General features: G+C 38.4%; 4 protein-coding genes across 9 annotated transcripts in view; 2 read left to right on the plus strand and 2 right to left on the minus strand.

Moving 5' to 3' along the window:
* pnpla7b (patatin-like phospholipase domain containing 7b) overlaps positions 1 to 3,031 on the minus strand; it is a 28,558-nt gene extending 25,527 nt beyond the window's left edge. For all 3 annotated transcript variants that reach the window (XM_041999172.1, XM_041999171.1, XM_041999170.1), the window contains exons 1-5: positions 2,973 to 3,031; positions 2,198 to 2,242; positions 2,006 to 2,080; positions 1,686 to 1,773; positions 1,372 to 1,451 (exon numbers count right to left, since the gene is read on the minus strand). In XM_041999172.1, the coding sequence (XP_041855106.1) occupies positions 1,372 to 1,451; positions 1,686 to 1,773; positions 2,006 to 2,080; positions 2,198 to 2,233 (279 nt within the window). In that variant the 5' untranslated portion in view covers positions 2,234 to 2,242; positions 2,973 to 3,031. The remainder of the gene's footprint in view (positions 1 to 1,371; positions 1,452 to 1,685; positions 1,774 to 2,005; positions 2,081 to 2,197; positions 2,243 to 2,972) is intronic.
* Positions 3,032 to 3,372: 341 nt separating this feature from the next.
* mrpl41 (mitochondrial ribosomal protein L41) lies at positions 3,373 to 4,379 on the plus strand. Its single transcript, XM_042000244.1, has 2 exons — positions 3,373 to 3,462; positions 3,811 to 4,379. Exon 2 carries the CDS (start codon positions 3,833 to 3,835, stop codon positions 4,238 to 4,240), a length of 408 nt encoding a protein of 135 aa, XP_041856178.1. The 5' UTR covers positions 3,373 to 3,462; positions 3,811 to 3,832; the 3' UTR covers positions 4,241 to 4,379.
* A 262-nt stretch (positions 4,380 to 4,641) lies between these two features.
* Positions 4,642 to 12,086, minus strand: dph7 (diphthamide biosynthesis 7). The gene is made up of 10 exons (XM_042000243.1): positions 12,024 to 12,086; positions 11,540 to 11,698; positions 10,711 to 10,844; positions 10,539 to 10,626; positions 9,268 to 9,362; positions 9,029 to 9,186; positions 8,771 to 8,843; positions 8,626 to 8,691; positions 8,362 to 8,534; positions 4,642 to 5,515 (listed from the first exon to the last, which is right to left on the minus strand). The coding sequence occupies exons 2-10, from the start codon at positions 11,669 to 11,671 to the stop codon at positions 5,106 to 5,108; spliced, it is 1,329 nt and encodes a 442-aa protein (XP_041856177.1). The 5' UTR covers positions 11,672 to 11,698; positions 12,024 to 12,086; the 3' UTR covers positions 4,642 to 5,105.
* Positions 12,087 to 12,350: 264 nt separating this feature from the next.
* Positions 12,351 to 18,648, plus strand: part of sh3glb2a (SH3-domain GRB2-like endophilin B2a) — a 48,332-nt gene continuing 42,034 nt past the window's right edge. Inside the window, exons 1-3 of one of the 4 annotated variants that reach the window (XM_041998759.1) lie at positions 12,351 to 12,510; positions 12,994 to 13,135; positions 18,526 to 18,537. In XM_041998759.1, coding sequence (XP_041854693.1) covers positions 12,448 to 12,510; positions 12,994 to 13,135; positions 18,526 to 18,537 — 217 coding nt within the window. In that variant the 5' untranslated portion in view covers positions 12,351 to 12,447. The remainder of the gene's footprint in view (positions 12,511 to 12,993; positions 13,136 to 18,525; positions 18,538 to 18,648) is intronic. The other 3 variants (XM_041998761.1, XM_041998760.1, XM_041998762.1) reach the window with 3 other exon arrangements.

The following is an 18,648-nucleotide window of genomic DNA, read 5'->3' on the forward strand; positions in this document are numbered from 1 at the left end:
CCCTGAGTCTAAACTAGTTTGTTCAAAGTCCTGCTCTAGTTTAGTGGGCTCATTTACAATTTACAAATTGTAAATGCAGCATTTGGAAAGGATATTTTTTCTTTATCTAGTCATTACAAGTTTCATATAATTTGCATTTAACTCAGTTTTTGTTGGAAACAGTATGACATAGCAATGTCAGCGAGGAATGAGGTTTTCACTGAAGTATTTTGTTAAATGTTACACTAAATGTCCATTAAAAGATATCAAACATAGCCCTGGATTCAGTGAGTTACACTGATATCACGTTTTCAGCTGCACTCAGTCTCTGCCCTGTGCACACTCAGGACACAAGAAAGCAGCGAAGTACCCTATTTTCTGGACTATAAGTTGCACTTTTTTTCATAGTTTGCCTGGTCCTGCAACTTAGTCAGGTGTGACTATATATATATATATATTTATATATATATATATACAATTTAACACGTTTTAAATGTTAATTCATAATGACTGACATGAACAAGGAGCAAACATTACCATCTACAGCCACGAGAGGTGCTCCAGTACTACTGAAAAAAATTGTATTTTGTCAAAATTTTAGAAATATAGCTTTTATTTTGTGAAAAACTCTAATGGAAACACAGCTAGTGATGGCAAAGCAGTGATAGAGCATAGTTAAACTGCTTAATACTCCATGAGAAGTGAGAACTTTGTTCTTGTTCTCAAGGCCTCAAGAACAAAAAAAATAAAAAATAAAAAAAAAATTGGTCTGATCCATTCACCCTCCAGGATGCGACGGAGGGGGGATTACTGCGGGGGGGATGTCTGTGTCTTGATGTGCAATAATAATTGACCCAGTATTTCATATTTAATGTTAAACTTCATCGGTGGCAGGGCAGAGCTGTGCACGCAGTGGTGTCGACTGACTTTTCTTTTGGATTTACACAATTTGGATAGAATAGATTTAATTATCTGCTGGCAACAATGGCTAAAAGTTCATTTAATCAAAGAGCTGGCAGATCAGCAGAATACTACTCAGGTAATCTGACCTTTTGATCAAATGAGTTAAGCTGATCAGCATCAGTAATACGCTCCAGTTTGATAGTGACCTGCAAACTGTGAAGAATCAGAAAAGTTTTATTCTTTGCTTTACATGAAATTATGAAATTTGAAGTACTGGGTTTATTAAAATACTGCATTGGATGAAAATTATTGAAATGCATTTAGTGAGATCAAATCAAACCAAGGGAGAATTACGACCATAAATGAGTTTGTATCTTTAAACATGGACAGAAAAAACCGAACTACTGTGTATGGAATGGGTGACAAAGTGTGTAAATGTGTCTGTAGAAAGAGGATAAAACTGTTTGGGATGTTTAAGACAGCACAAACCTTTCTCATGATCTTTCTGCCATAGAACATCACTTTGTCTCTCTTTCTGAAGCGATAGTGAGGGACACCAGCCTCCTCCTCTGCAACAACCAGATAATAGTCCATTCAAATACGATAAGTTTGGTTTAATCTTGTAAAAAAAAATCCAGCCATTTTAGCTGTAATGCTCAGACTTTTTCTTGCGCATTACTATTCATGGTTGATAAAATTATATTAACATCAAAGCAATACACTGTATTCAGGTGTAGTTTTGCACACAGAATTATTTAGATACAGATGAACTGTGCAACTCTGCAGGATGAGTGTGTACTGACTTGATAGTTTGTATCTTCTGTACAGAAACACCACGACAACCCCAACTAATGAAATGGCAATCACAGCTCCCACCAACAAAGAAATCCACTAGAGAAAAACACACAAAACATTCTTCTTTAGTTAACAAAATCCAAATTGGACCTAATATCAAAGCACTCTACATTGCAGTGCAACCACATCACCGTGGTGGATAGTAGTTTCCTCCAGCTGCTAAGGGACAGTATAGATACACATGAACTACTGTGGCTTTATTTTAAGAATTTATATTGTTACAAGAATACTGTAGTCAAATAATTAGACTGAGACTGTCATTGCTTACCAAACTGGCCTCTGTCCTTTCCTCCACAAACTGCTCCATCTTGGCTTTGAGCTCATTACTGAATGGAACCAGTCCCTGAAATATTAAACACAGAATCAGAACCAGTGGGATGAAATCTGGATCTGAGACGGCTTTTATTGCCTTGTTACTTTCAGGCTTTAAAATGAATAGTAGAGTAGAATAATGACATACTGGGTATATACTGCACTTTTCATCGTTGTCTGCCATGGCTGCTGTCTGTTAAAAAAGATAAAATCAATACAGTCTCTCATGGCAAAATGATCTAAAAAAAAAACATTACAAATCAAACACCTCATTTGGAAATTCGTTTAAAACTATTATTATCTACTGAAAATGTAAATATGTGTTTTATTCAAGTATTTATATCATATATTGATGGTAAACTCCAGGATCCTAGCGGAGTACATCCAGCTGACTAACACGGGATCACAGAGTAAACCAAAAATCTGGGTTAAAGATCACCTGCACTTCTCAGCCCGTGTTTGAAACCGGACACTCTTTTACACTACAGCCAAAGAAGGGTACAAAGCTCGTCAGTGAAATATAAGTGGGGGCAAATGTCCTCTATTTGTTTACTGCGTTCATCTCGCAGTGTTTTTGCGCCAAATCTCATTAAAAATGGTTAACTTTTGCAACATCTCAGGGGGTTTATGTTGAAGCGTGACGGAAAATGTTAATTATGTAAGCTTCTTTCGACGAACTGTATGCATATGCGGATAAACTAAATGATAATATTGAAAACAGCAAATTTTCTTTAGGATGTACTGACAGTGAGACCGTGGAAAAGTGTTTAATCTCGGCACACAACAAAAGGACGAGTCAGTAAAAGTCAACATAAAAACAACAACAAAATACAGTCTGCATATGTGCCAAATGCGTGTTAATATCACATATTTAACGAACCTAACTAGAATGATTGAAGTTTTTAATTAAACAAATTACGTACCTTTCATGTGCCAAAGTTTTTGTGTATTCATGAGTAACTCAAGTGTATAGACAGTTTAGTGAACGTTAGAGCTTATTACTTTAACTTCCGTTACTTATCAAAATAAAGCTGTTGACGAAAGTTCACGACTTGTCCAAATAGAAATAAAGAAACACATACAGGAAAAAATACATATGAGGATATGTATCTGTATTAAAATTTACTTAAAAATAATATCTACAGTTCATTTGAGCATTGATAGGGAATTTAATCGTTCAAACACAATACGGACGATGAGTATTTACTTTGAAGGCCAAAACCTTTTCGTTTCCTGAGCCTTCAGCACTGCCGTGTTCCAACTTTACTTGACGTCACGTCGATCGCAGTACCAGTATTTTCTATTTTAATTGGTGAATGGTGATGACTTTCGGCCAATCACTGAACGTTTTAATACTTAGCGAAGAAATTTAGCTTGTGTAGGACCCCGCTACGGACTGACAGTGTGCTCAAGGTGAGAATAGACTTTATCTATAATATACGTATATTAAAGTGACATTTTATAAACCTAAAGTTAATTTAGAACTATAACATAAAAGGCGATTTAACAGTAAATGTGCTAACTAGCAAATAAACCATACTGCACGTATAGTGTCAAATCTGTTTGAAGTGCATTTTAAATCTATGTTGTCTAAAATTAAAAATTATAAAAAAATAAATATATTCCCATCATACTCTTTTACATTCTACATTTGTATTTTTCAATTAAAGTCAAAGCTATGGTGGTGTGGTTCAGCCAATGTTACGACTCACTTGTCCGCATGTACAATATTTTTTAATCTGCATATTTTCTGAATTCTAGGAGAAAACAACGCCGTGGCAGCATGGGTGTGTTATCCACGCTTTTAAGAGGTCTGGTTAGAGGAGCCGACAGAATGTCGGAGTTCACTAGCAAGCGTGGTTCAAAGACTCAAAATAGAGGCAGAGGTTCAAGGCCCGCTGGACTGAAGCTCTCCAGCAGAAAGTTTCTGTCAATTCGGGCAATGATTCCTGAGTTTGTGGTGCCCAGTTTGGAGGGATTCCAACTTAAGCCATATGTGTCATACCGTGCACCAAAAGGAACAGAACCACCAGTCACAGCACAAAGTTTATTTGATGAAGTTGTCGCCCCTCAGATCAAGAAAGATTTTGAAGAGGGCACTTTTAGCAAAGACCAGCTGGAAAAGTATGGATTTGAGCCCACGCAGGAAGGGAAACTCTTCAAACTGTATCCTAAGAACTATGTGCGCTAGTCATGGATGGCTGCTGGAGACCAATGCAACATAAAAACTGATCTGACACTTACAGGATGATCACCACAGATGGGACTGTAAACTTTTTCTAAGTGATGGCCTTGTCATTTAAAAGAACTGTTCAATAAAATTTAAAGGGCATGACTCAAACTGCAGGTCTGTACATTGACTACCATATTAGCAATCAAAAGGACTGATGTAAAAAACCAATGTTTTGTCTTGTTTTGACATCTCAATTTCCTGAATTCAAATATATGTCTAGTAGAAATCATTTTATTTCTATTGGTAATTAGTTATACAAGTAATAGAAAAGCAAGTATCCTAAAATTTGTATTAAATACTGAAATGTTGTTGCCACAATTCTCATATGGATTTCACCAACTCAGATCTTTGGCAAGCAGCACACTTAAACATTTATTAAAATTAAAGAGACTTAAATGTCTAACACTTGACCTGAAGAGCACAAAGCCCCCTGAAGGGCAGAGGAGGTAAAAGAGGAAGACATGTCCATTATGGCTGATGGTCGCCACATTTACACATTCTGCATGGGTACGGTTAAATCTGGTCATTCTTAAGTTGTTTCATAATGCGGTGGTAGTTGTGTTGCTCTTGCTTCCACAGTAAAGAGGAATATAAGAATTTTAAACAGTTGAATATAAAAACTGTCATTATTAAAATAGATGATTTTACTAGTATATTCTGTGAGGCTAATCCAGGGTTGACGACTCATTTTGGATAAACAAAGTGAAGGAAATGACAGTGCATCATGTCTATGTTGTATTTCAACTATAAATTCTACTCGGGTACATGGTGGAATTTGATAAAGAATATTTTTAGTGTCATCTCAGATATTGCTGCAGCTCGATCAGCATAGATTCGATTCCTTTTGAGTGTCGTCTGGAGTCCAATCCCAGCGCCATAGATGGAGCATGTGGTCATAGAACGAGCAGCTAGCCAGCAGACAGGACAGCGAGGGAGCGTCCTGGTCAGGGTTGACAGCTGGGCCTGAAGTAGGGGAGGTTGTGGGCGTTGCAGGTCCCTCTGGGATGTATTGTCCAGTATCATCCTCCAAGGAAGTGTCAAAACTGGCGGTGGGAGATTCGTACTGAATCCGTAAGTGTCCTCTGCTCTCTGCGAGGCTTTCCTTTGGTTCTGTGATGGGAGGGGAGCAAGGAGCAGGACTGTCCAGGGACAGCCTGCACCAGTCGGCTCCATACGCCAAGGAGTTGTGGAGGATGTAGGAGGCCACAACAGGACAAGCTCCACCACTGCCCTCTGGTCAATGACAAGCAAACAAAAACGGTTATTTAAAAAAAACCTTGAGACGTATTGTTTCCTTCCTGATGTTATTAGTGCTTAAACTTGTTTGTACATCACATTCACTCTCATGGTGTCATTTAACATGTGCAGTCATGAAATGTGTAACCTGAGCTTTATTACATTGTCAATATTTACTGAATTCAAAACAAAACGAACTGGAATAAACCACTTCCACTGAGGTCAATCATAACACAACATAATCAAATTACATAATTGGTAATCAAACAATTTCTGTTAACTTTAAAACAAAACTTGTAAACACTGTAAGGTTCTGGCTTCTCAAATTCAACAGAGTTCATTTCATTTTTCATGACTAAATATTTGTAGGTTAAGGGCTGATGATTTTTAAAGACTATGCTAGTTTTACTAAGTCATCATTTATAGCAACTCTACATCTGACTTTGAGACATGTATGTTGAAGCAGTAATGCATTAAAAAACCTGCAGGACTGTGGCCCTGGTCTAGACTCCAGTCTGCAGGAAGCTTTGCAGGGTCACATCCACCTGTTATAGTTGTCTGCAGCCACTTGAGGGCAGCATCACATACATGTGGAACAACCTGCAATGTTCAACATGTTTGTTTGTTTGTTTTTTTTTTGTTTTTTTCTGCAGTGGAAAATGATAGTAGATAAGCTTAAGTCAGTTATAGAGAAGAAAACTGAATCTCTGGTGTGACTACAGCTGTGTCTACATTTATTCCTTTTCTGTTTGCCCTTTCTATTGCATTTTTTCAGTCAACAGTGTCATAGCCTGGGGGGAATTTGCTCTCACCAGTTTATCTAACTTCTACATTGACTGACGTCCAGTGATCCTTCATTTTCTGTCAGGCAGAGCTACACAATCAAAGATGAGTGAATGGTCGTGTATCCACCAGAGCAACACCACATAACTTTCTGACCTTAAAATTTGAGCCTATGACTTTTTTGAATGCCACAATAGCATTCATTATGCACATTCCTGGAGCCCTGCAGTGTATCAACGCTGAGAAACTGTACTTTACAACAGTTTTTCCCCGGCCCAGAAAATCACAGCACATGCCAGCAACTGGACATCAACACACTGGCTGTTTTGAACGCACACTGTCTGAAAACCAACAGGACATTGTTGGAGGAAGGGAGGAAAAGAAAAAGTGACAGAGCAAGAGACAAGACTCAACAAGACTGACTTCTAGTAGCTGGAGAGAGCTCAGAAAAGAGACAGGATGCAAGATGGATGCCTTGCCTATGTTAGGAGGTGCCACAGTCAGAAAATCTGCCAAAGTTTAGTAGTGAGGCTTTAATCAAATTAATTAATCAACTAGTCTATTTTCTCTTAAATACACACAAAAACATTAACCAATCAACTTTTGTTAGTATCCTCAAAATGTTGCAGAATTTACTCTATAAAATGTCAGAAACCAATAAAATAAGCCTCTAAATTTATAAAGCTGAAGAAAAACAGGTATTTCTCATAACTGGGACAATGGACAGATTTGATGAAAAATAAATAAACTATATCACTGATACAACTTACTATAAATAAAAAATTTTGATTTATTTTGTCTAAAACAGGGGAGCCCAAGTCCGGTCCTCGAGATCTTCTATCCTGCACCTTTTAGATGCATCCCTTCTTCAAAACACCTGCATCCAATGGCTGAATCCCCTCCTCCACATGTTATTCATCCATGCAGAGGCCTGGTAATGAGGCATTCATTTGATTCGGCTGTGTTGGAGAAGGGTTGCATCTAAAAGTTGCAGGATAGTAGATCTCAAGGACCTGCAGGACTTGGGCACAGCGGCTCTAAAATCGAGTGCTTGTGTAAAGTACAGTCTTTTTAAGTTTAACGAATCAGGAAAACAAAATAAAAGATGAGTGTTCGAGTTAACTAACAAAAATACATAAATAAATGATGCTCGGAAGTGAGAGTAGAGTCTTTTATACCAGTGTTTCTCAGATGGTACATTTATTTGGAGACACTCCACGTGAGAAAATCATAAAAAAAGATAACTTATTCAATCTTTTATTATCTTTCATACTTACATGCATTATGAGGCGACTCAGTTCAGGTTGTCAGGATTACTACTCACATGTGAAAATGTACACGTATGAACATTTAAAATGACTTTTAGATCTTACAAAAAGTTACTCTGATATTAATGTGAAATACTGTCTTTTTCAGTTCCAGATACCATGATTAAATATTTTGTGATGTTGTAGATTAACTGTGATTTAGAAGTAAAAATACATTTGTAAATGAGTAAAACTTTACTAATACATATAATATAAACATATTTAATATATATATATGAAGTTAATAAATTAATTAAATAAATGATCAGTTTTATATACAAATGTTAAATAGAAAATATTATATTTTATATATATATATATATATAATAAAAAAATTCTGATCTAAGATATACATAATAAAGATATAAAATAAAGTAAAATGTGTAAATAAAGAAAATAAAAGTGTGTAACTGAGGCAAAATATGGTTAAAACTGCACTTATTTTCTTCAGAAATTTCAGGTTGTTCTTGATATGTTTTCTAAAACGACAGCTCGTTAAATGTAAACATCCAAATAATGTACTTGTACTTCTTTGTACTAAAACAAGGGGAGAAATGAGGAGTTTTTATTATTTATATGTTATTATGTGTTTATGTTACTGGTCTGGCCCACTGTGGAGCAAACTGTGCTGAATGTGGCACTTGAAATAAAATGTAAATTGACATTCCTGGTTTAGTGGTTACTGGGTAGAAAAATGATTCCACAGGGGAAACAATGATGAGAAAAGCCCGAGAACCACTGTTTTATACCAACCTAGAGCCTGCTGGCAGTGAAGGATGTGGAAGTCATTGTGCATGCAGGCGGCGAGCAGCAGGTGCGGATTGGCTGGATGCCACTTCAGCCTCCAAACCCCACCACCCAACGGGCTCTCGCTGAGGGGCTGCCGCATGTTCCTGCCATCCCACAGCAAAACCTGCTCATCATAACTGGAGAAGCACAAGATCACAAGACTGAGAGTGAGAACACCAGTCAGTTAATTTCTCTACCAGCAGGTTCTGTCTGCATGAGGATACTAACCTGCCTGTAGCCAGGATGTGCTCCCGGTGGGGGTTGCTGTGAATGCTGCACACGCCCATTGAGTGCCTTTAGGAGAAAATACTAGAATGTTTACCAGAAAGGACCTTTCTACATGAGTGCTGACACCAACACTGGCGTTTTCTACCTTTTACTGGTGAAAGCAGGGCTGACGGGATCAACTCTGAGGTCCCAGCCTTTGAGTTTGCAGTCATCGCCACCTGGGTAGAAAGTACACACACTTACACAGGTGGTGTGTATGCAACTCTAAAATAAAGTGATATGCACTTATCAGTTACAGTGACAATCTGTGTTTGTGTAAAATGTTGAAGATGTTAGTGACCAGAGACGGCCATGTACGTATTCATCTGTCAATATGACAGAATCTAATTCTGATCCGTGTTACCAGAATAAACCAGCTGCGTGTCCCAGTAGGAGAAGGCTGTGATCCAGGCCTCGAAGTCGTGGGCCTTCCAGTGAGACAGAGCCATCAGAGCACCGTCGGCCGGGGAGAACACACTCACACAGCCTGCAGAGTCGCTGCAAGTCACTCGCATGTCACTGCTGCTTGCAAGACAAGACAAGGTTTACAATACCTCAAAAACGTGTCATAATTATCTGACAGCCACTGTAACCTTACAGTACCTGTCCATTCTTCCTGTGGACCAGTCTAATGACAAAGCCAGCCGCTCTGCTCCAACCTCTGAACTGCACAGAGTCTGCAGACTGCGCCCGCCTTCCTACTAGAAACAGGCATTCATGAGAGCAAGCTGCCACATCAGCAGCTACACAAATGAATCACAAACACATCCTGACTGGAATATCCGCAAAACCTCAGCTTATACTAACAAGAAACTAACTAATAAACATTTCTAAACTATGATACTGTAGTTAAGATATCGTATATATAAAAAGGTTCTACCACCCCTGGCACAAACGATGGCTGCTTTGAGCATAAAAAGTGGTGAAAGCTGCATTAATAAACTGTTTATTAGCACATCTGTCAGGTTGTGTCTCATTAAATCAGAAGCACGCAGTAGTGACATCCAACCTACGTGAGCCAACATGACACTGCACAGCCAAAACACAAAACAACCATCTAATAAAAGTCTCAGGTTTTCTGATCTGCATGTCGACCCATTCCGAGCGGTCGAGAGTAAGCAACGTCATTACCAGGTAGTCGGTGTTCCAGCTGCACCAATTAAGAAAAAACAGAAACAAAACGCTCCCCACATTTTTTCTTTTAAATCCTGGAACTCTGCTTTGGTTTACAAGCAGGGGTGACAGGACTTTCACTGTGCCATTCACTCCCACTGAAATTATTCCCAGCTTTGACGCAAATGCAATGGATTATTACACCTCCTGTTGCTTTCAAATAGCTAATATTTTACCATTTAAAAACACATTATATGACATATTCTACAAGATTTATCTATTAGAAAATGGGAAGGCCACTGAACTTGGTTGCAGAAGCTGTAAGAATCTGGTAAGCTGTACAATGAACATGATGAGCATAAAAACTCAAACAGACTGCAGCTTTCCGATCATGACTGATGGGCAGCAATCACACCAGTTTATGTTTTCCAGTCTTCAATTTTTCAGGGATGGTGAGCATGTGTTCACCAGAGCCTCAGGATTATGTTTTTAGCTGACAGGAGTGGAACCTGACATATTGCTCTGTTTGCTGCGGTCGATCTGCCTCGAGGCTGGAAATGTTTTTCTGCTCACAATAGTTATTTAGTGTAATTCTAGTGAATTAGCCAAGTCTTTCAGTCAGGTCCAACCAGGCAGTCTCCTCTAACCACTCATCAAAATAACTGTTCAGCACATCAGCTGTTTCATGGACACCACACACTTCAGCTAAATGTTTAACATATAAACCATCAGACTGATTCTTCTGATGCCACATTTCTCACCTGGCTATCTGACAGTCTGTACAGCTGCAGCTCCCCCGTAGCAGCTGCTACTCCCAGCACTGGCCTCTCACATAGAGTCACGTGGCACCTGCAGTAAGGACATGCAAAGCAATGACAACGGGGAAGGAGATGGCAACAACTGCAACCACACAGGTCAAACCTGATTCCTTACCATTTCATATCTAAAATAGCTGCCATGTCCATGCGCTGTAGCTCAGCAAGCGGAGGGCCCATCGCTCCATCTCGCTGAAATTCAAAAAGATACAGGCGACCGGTCCGGCTGGGGGTGCCATTCGCTTCTCCCCCCTGCAACATATATGTAGAAATGACATATATCATACCAGCAAGAGTGATGTTGTTCAGATTACAATGAGATTGCAGGATGCAAGGTTTAAGGGTTGGACAGATTTATTGAAACAAACAAACTAATAAATAAGCATTTACACTACCAGTCAAAAGTTTGGATACACTTTCCCATTGTATTTAATGGGAAAGTGTGTCCAGACCTTGGACTGGCAGTGTACTTCAGCAACATTATGAAATATTCCATATACCATTCCCAAAGTTCCCAAATTCAACCACATGCTCAAATAAAGTGTAATTCTTATGTATTTAATAGCAGTAAATAGCAAGTATGTAAACAAAGATGTTTCAGAATATATGGAGACCAATGCAAGACTTAATAGTTGCTCATGTTGCTTTAAAGATTTAGTGCATCAGTTTTGAGGAAAATGCATGGATTAATCTTAAGCTATTTGAGATTCATTTTGTTGTTTAATAAATAAAAACTAACACTTTAGAATAAAAGGGACGGGGAGAGTTTGATATAGACAAAAAGACATTAAACATTCCTGAAGTCTGACATATACACACTAAGTAACAGCAAGCTGTAATATACTCTTTTTAAATGAATAAAGAGTCTAAGTAGATTTAAGTGCTAGATTTCGGTTTATAGTGTAGGGATCTATTCGTAAAACACAAAATAAGGTGTGTAATCTTACCCCTTTCTGCAGCTGATATGTCCCGCAAGCCAGGATGTCATGGCTGTCTGGAACAGGACACCACTCCACTGTGTCAGCGCTCAGCTCCGTGTCAAACACCTGTAGACTACGGGTCTTCGACTTCCAAGCCATGATGATCACCTCTTCTACATTACGTTACTGCACCGGTGCAACAGATGGTGCAAAAAGTAGACAAATGTTGAACGCTGTCATGTGTCGGTTAAAAACAAACAAACAAAAAACCCAAACAAACAAAACAAAAAACAACCGTAAACTGAAACGTGTAGTAGTCTGCACAAATTTAAGCTAACTTTCATTACGCTAACTAAGCTAACAGTTTGGTCACCAGCAAACCAGCTAAAATTATTTCAGTGCAGTGCCACGTGACGCAGCCTACTATAACACAAAGATAGTTTACTTTAGAAGAATAACTCTAATTTATCATTGATTATCCGCAAAACCAATTGTTATCAACAAAACTTACACATGTGCCAGCTCTGAGTCAAAACGCTATGCGTCTTTACGTCATGGCTTGACGTAGTGGTGCATTCAGGCACATAAAAAAAAAGATTAAAACTGAATTTGGAATCACAACTGGATTGGCAAGTAGTCTTGTTCAACTTGTACAACCCCTGGATTTCCATCTTTTGAGTATGTTATCGGTTTTTTTCCCATTATGAAAGTGCTGTCTTAGAGACTAGGATAAGCGAGGATGCATTAATCCAGCTGTTATTCAGTGACTTAGCTTATTCTCTAAATTTTCAGCAGAATGGTGCGCTTGACGTAACGAGATGCAACGTCCGTGGTGGTCACGTGATTGTTCGTTTGTGCCATAATTTCCTCTTCGCTGCTGTTGTACACTGCATCGAGTGTGACATCCCTAGCTAGTATTTATAGATATAAACAAAATGGATTTCAACGTAAAGAAATTAGCTTCTGGTGCTGGACTCTTTTTCACACGGGCCGTCCAGGTAATTAAGTGCTTTTGCTAACCTGTGGTTTTGGTTTTGCTTATGAAACCTTTCACTTTGCCAACCAGCTACTGCTACGTTATGGTGCATTTGACTTTGCAGTATGTTATTTTTGCTAAACGTAACGCTACACTTATTAATCGGGTAACATTTTCTACTTAGACACATTTCAAGCCGATATTTAATTTAAACTTTAAGCTGTCACTGTGAGTGTTACCCTCTAGGTTTCCAGTAGTACGCATAAATAATTTGTAGAAAACTGAGCTCTTTATAGGAGACGTTTTAACTTTGATACATATGGATTGGTTTGGTGATAACTGGGAAGGTGGGACGAGTGAGCACAAACAGGTTGCGAGTTGGGACCCCGGCGACGTCACGACATCACGTTGGTCCCGTAGATGTTAAAAAATAAAAAACAAACAGAGCAGACGGGAGCACGTATGTTGGAGCTGTGAGCGCTCGTTTTCTGTGTTGTGCTTACAGTTTACAGAGGAGAAGTTGGGCCAGGCGGAGAAGACCGAGCTGGACGCTCACTTTGAGAACCTGATTAGCCGCGCAGACTGCACCAAACACTGGACAGAGAAAATCTTAAGACAGACGGAGGTTCTACTGCAGCCCAACCCAAGTATGACATCAGTATAATATACTTATAATTAAAGATTAAAAGAGTTTCAGATCACACATGATTGTCAAGCTTAAGTACTGGAGGGTAGACAGCTGATGGAGCAGTTTAAAGCAGTTCTTCACTTTATATGTACCACAGTATCTGTGAGAAGTAGTAGTCATAGTGTAACTTGGCACAAAAACTGAAACATTATGGTCAGGGAGGGTGTTCACTCATAAAGTTTGTAGTAGGTAACAGTTGCAGCCATTTAGACTCTAGACAGTAATTAGTTGTCTCCATTATCAATTTGTGAACTTCCAAATAAGTTCAGTTTACCTCCTTAATGATCATAATATAAAGTTGGACTGACCTTTTTATCAAAAAAAGTTTTGTTGTTGTTGTTATGCTTACACAAGACTCAAAATAAGACAGTATCACTATTGTTAGTGTTTAAAATGGTTTTAATGTTAATCTCAAAGCTAATTTTTAAAATCTCTTTTTTAAAAATTCCTACCATCTCTTAGATTTAGGAAAATGCAACCTAAGAAAACATCTATACATGGTATATTCCACTATGTTCCTATTCACCAAATACACCAAAATGCAGAAGCAGTGTGTGGAAAATTTAGATACAACCCATGATACTATATTCTTTATTTCTTCTTCATAATGTTGCTTAACCCTCAGTCACACCTGAGCACATTTTTTGTGCTTGAATGGATTATTTTAAAGGTCTGATTGGGGGGGTTAAGTTAATTGAGATTTGTTAATGTACATTTCTCTTAACCCATCATTACCCATCATTGGGCAAAGAACCATCATTTCATTGGACATACAAAGTGCCTCTGCACGCTACTGCATGAAATCATAGAGCAACATGAAATTTTCCCCACCTGTCATCAGAGGTCAGGCTATGTCCTAGATACTTCACTGAGATTGGCTTTCAACATAACAATGAGTGTAAAGCTTTCACACTGACCTTTTACTACTTCATACCTTTTGGTTATGTTAGGAAAAAAGTAACCAAGTTTTCAAGTCTTTTTATATCGTAATAACATGAGCCAATTTCAGTCAAGCTTTAGCTGTCAAGACAGATGTCTTCAAATTTGACTGTAAAATACTTTGGTAGACAGAACAGTCCATGGCCTGAAAGGTGTCCAGGTCTTGCAGCTGCAAAACAAGCACAGATCATCAGCACTCCACCTCCGTGCTTGACAGTTGGTATGAGGGATTTTTGCTGATGTGCTGTGGTTGGTTTTTTCCAAACCTGCTGTGCATCAAGACCAAACATCTTCACTTTGGTCTGATCTGTCCAAAGCACATTGCTCCAGAGGTCTTTCTCCTGCAACCCTCCCAAGTAAACAGCAATTGTTGAGTCTATGTTAAATTGCACTACAGGACTGTCTCAGAAAATTAGAATATTGTGAAAAAGTTCTTTATTTCCTGTAATGCAATTAAAAAACATGAAATGCCATACATTCTGGATTCAGTAAAAATCAACTGAGATATTGCAAGCCTTTTACTGTTTCAATATCGCTGATTATGGCCTATAGCTTAAGAAAACTCAAAAATCCCATCTCAAAATATTAGAATATTTCCTCAGACCAAGTAAAAAAAAAAAATTATAACAGCAAAACAAAATCAAACATTTGAAAATGTCCATTAATGCACTCAGTACTTGGTTGGGAATCCTTTTGCATGGATTACTGCATCAATGCAGCGTGGCATGGAGGCAATCAGCCTGTGGCATTGCTGAGGTGTTATGGATGCCCAGGATGCTTCAATAGCGGCCTTTAGCTCATTTGCATTGTTGGGTCTGGTGTCTTTCAGCTCCTTCTTCACAATACCCCACATATTCTCTATGGGGTTCAGGTCAGGGGAATTGGCAGGCCAATCGAGGACAGTAATGCCATGGTCAGTACACCAGTTACTGGTGGTTTTGGCACTGTGGGCAGGTGCCAGATCATGCTGGAAAATGAAAGCATCATCTCCATAGAGCTTTTCAGCAGACGGAAGCATGTAGTGCTCTAACATCTCTTGGTACACAGCTGCATTTACTCTGGACTTGATGAAACACAGTGGACCAACACCAGCAGCTGACATGGCTCCCCAAACCATCGCTGACTGTGGGAACTTCACACTGGATTTCAAGCAACCTGGATTTTGCGCCTCTCCAGCCTTTCTCCAGACTCTGGTGCCTTGACTCCCAAATGAAATACAAAACTTGCTTTCGTCTGAAAAGAGGACTTTGGACCACTCTGCAACTGTCCAGTGCTTCTTTTCCATAGCCCAGGTCAGACGCTTCTTCCGCTGTCTTGAGTTCAGAAGTGGCTTGACCATGGAAATACGGCTATTGTACCCCAGTTCCCTGACACGTCTGTGAACAGTGGCTTTTGATACCTGGACTCCAGCTTCAGTCCACTGTCTTTGAAGCTCCCCCAAATTCTGGAAGCGGCTCTTCTTCACAATGCTGTTAAGGCTGCGGTCATCTCTCTTGGTTGTGCAGCGTTTCCTGCCACATTTCCCCCTTCCAACAGACTTTTTGTGAATGTGCTTTGAAACTGCACTCTGTGAACAGCCTGCTCTTTGAGAAATTTCTTTTTGTGTCTTACCCTCCTGATGGAGAGTGTCAATGATGGTCCTCTGGACAGCAGTCAGATCAGCAGTCTTCCCCATACTTGTGATTTAGTTTACTGACCCAAGCTGAGTGTTTTTCAAGGCTCAGGAAACCCTTGCAGGTGTTTCGAGTTAATTAGACGATTCAAGTGATTAGTTGAATAGCTTACTAGTATACTTTTTCATGATATTCTAATATTTTGAGATAGGATATTTGGGTTTTCTTAAGCTGTAGGCCATAATCAGCGATATTGAAACAATAAAAGGCTTGCAATATCTCAGTTGATTTGTAATGAATCCAGAATGTATGACATTTCATGTTTTTTAATTGCATTACAGGAAATAAAGAACTTTTTCACAATATTCTAATTTTCTGAGACAGTCCTGTATAATGAACTTTAACATGTACCATGCTAACTGAGGCCTGTGGAGTGTGAGATGAACCTCCTGCATGTTCTGACCTGGAATGTCAATAATCTTTCTCACTGTAGATTATTATGCTCCATATTGTTTGAAAAGGACTCTGTAACTCTTCTCAGATTGATGAGCAGCAGCAGTTGCTTCTCTAAGATCATTGCTGATGTCTTTCCTTTTTGATACACACACCGGAAAGCTGCAGAGCAGAGAACTAATTCAATTTCTGCTTTTATAGAGGTGATCACACTGATGATGATTGATTCATTAAATGCATGTGATCAGCAGTACCTGGCTGCTACTGACCCTCTGTACTCCTCTGGAAGTCAAAATTGTGAAAGTTAGTATTTCATACATTGCATCTGCATTTTGTTTAAGTTTCTTTTATAGGGGAAAAAAAGAAAAAAAAAGGAAAACAATATTATGTAAAAAGTCATGTTTTGTTTTTAACCTAATTGTGTATTTAACTAATTTTAAAACCTGGTAAAAAAAAAAAAAAACTTTGTTTTTCCTTTTTAATTGTCCTGCTACATAAAACCTAAGAATTGAAATACTATCTTATTGCTTTGGAATAATTCCCTGCTGTTCTGTAGTTTCACTTAAGTATGTGAGAAAAATACTTTTCTTACATTTTATCCAAACAGCGAAGTGTTTAGACTTTGATGAGCTCATACAGACACTCTGTGAACAAGACAAAGCACCCTTCAAACACTTACTCATAGCAGCACTGGCTTTGAGAAACTCGACAGGGTCATGAAGTGAAATTCTACTATCAACATGGGCTGAAACGTTCAGAGCTGCTGCTACAGTACACAAAGTATAAATAAAATGATTGACTTTGGTGATGAAGAAATCAGTGTTCTTTAAATAATCAGTCTTGCATAATAAACCACAGTTGGGAAATAATATAAACCCAAGTGGTGTTGTTTTATACATTGTTGGGAAGCCTGATTAGTCACTTTTACAACAAGATGTAACTTGTAAGGATCATGCTTCTGTGGAATGATCAACACAGCTAAACATGTGGGTAGTCAGCCCAAAAATGTGCCTTGCAATACTCTTCTGTTGGTATTACATCTTGGTCTGAGTTTCCTGGTGATTTGAATGACTATATTCTCTCACAGTAATAAAGAAAAAACAACACATATTGGCCATTTATTTACACTTTTTGTCATTTTACTTTGTTAGGGACCTCAATAGGCAAGGCAGATTTATTTGTGAAGTATATTTCATGTACAAGATTATTCAAAGTGCTTTACATAAAACATTAGAAGTATTACAGCAAGGGACAAAAGAAAAATACAAAATAAATAAATAAAAAAATATATAATAAATGGAGCACTTCCCACACATTTAGGTGTATTACTTATTCAACACAAGCGCAATCCTTACCAGTTACACCTCATTGTAAAGGTGACTAATTAGGATTTCCAACTATGTATACTACAAATCAAATTTTATTTATAAAGCCATGACTAAAATGTCTCCGCTTCTATGCATGTCTAAAAGCTTTTTGTTAGAAAACTAAACAAAGCATAGCACTGATCTTCTAAAGTGGTCTGCAAAGTCCTCATATGCAGCTTTGGATGGTGGCATGGAGGACTTGTTAAAATCTGTGTTTAATAAAAAATGCTGTTGTTTTATTTTGGGATTGTTTTTTCTCTGCAGTGAGATTGGAAAATTGGAGTGTTCTGGCCTGTTTAACTGTTTTATTATAGATTTGGAGTTCTTTAAATAATTCTAAGTGAATGGTTAATTTTGTTTTCCTCCATTTTTGTTCTACTCTTTGCAGTTTCTTTTGAGGTCTGTGTTTTCTTTGCTTCTCCACGGTGGTGTAGGTTTGAATCCCGTTTTTGTTTTAAATGGAGTTGCAGCATCAATGGCTGACTTCAGTTTCCAGTTAAAATGATAAACAATAAAATCATTTGATGCAGATAAAATCTGTGCAGGAGTTTGACTTAAAATGTAAATAAAGTTTGCAGGCACTTCAGAAGTTATATATTATTTTCTCAGCGTTCTTGGCAAGGCTTCCTGTTGGATAAAACTGGTAATACTAAAAAATACACAATAGTTGTCTGACACAGCCAGGTCAACAACAGAGGACACACCAGTGGGCAGGCCATGGGTTATGACCAGGTCCAGGGTGTGTCCTCTGTTGTGCGTCAGCTGTGTGATGTGTTGTTTAAAATCTACACAACACAAACTGGTAAAATTAGAGGAAATGATAAAGGAAAAATAATCGAACAGACAAATTTTCTAACTTTTTTGTGCTACGTTTCTCTGACTAGCATTAAAATATGTGCAGGTTTATAGTTACATGGGCCGACATATGCCAGAAAAGGGGGCTCTAACTTGTTATTTTTTGACTCTCCATGCCACAGTTGATCATACTGGTGAGTATTCTGCCTCCCTGCTTCATTGTAGTGCCCTGCTATGAAAACCTTTCATGCCTTTGAATTTTTAGAACATAGAAATAGTTAATTAACCAGAACCTAAAGTGCTTT

The sequence above is a fragment of the Melanotaenia boesemani genome, chromosome 11 (genome assembly GCF_017639745.1).
Source record: "Melanotaenia boesemani isolate fMelBoe1 chromosome 11, fMelBoe1.pri, whole genome shotgun sequence".
Taxonomy (NCBI): Eukaryota; Metazoa; Chordata; class Actinopteri; order Atheriniformes; family Melanotaeniidae; genus Melanotaenia; species Melanotaenia boesemani.

What these genes read in the sequence shown, in the direction of transcription:
- mrpl41 (XM_042000244.1), top strand. Translation starts at nt 3,833, where the DNA reads ATGGGTGTGTTATCCACGCTTTTAAGAGGTCTGGTTAGAGGAGCCGAC.
- dph7 (XM_042000243.1), bottom strand. Translation starts at nt 11,671, where the DNA reads ATGGCTTGGAAGTCGAAGACCCGTAGTCTACAGGTGTTTGACACGGAG. An exon ending in CACGCAGCTGGTTTATTCTG is followed by an intron (nt 8,844 to 9,028) that starts GTAACACGGATC and finishes CTTTCTACCCAG; the next exon opens with GTGGCGATGACTGCAAACTC. An exon ending in TCACTGCCAGCAGGCTCTAG is followed by an intron (nt 5,516 to 8,361) that starts GTTGGTATAAAA and finishes GTCATTGACCAG; the next exon opens with AGGGCAGTGGTGGAGCTTGT.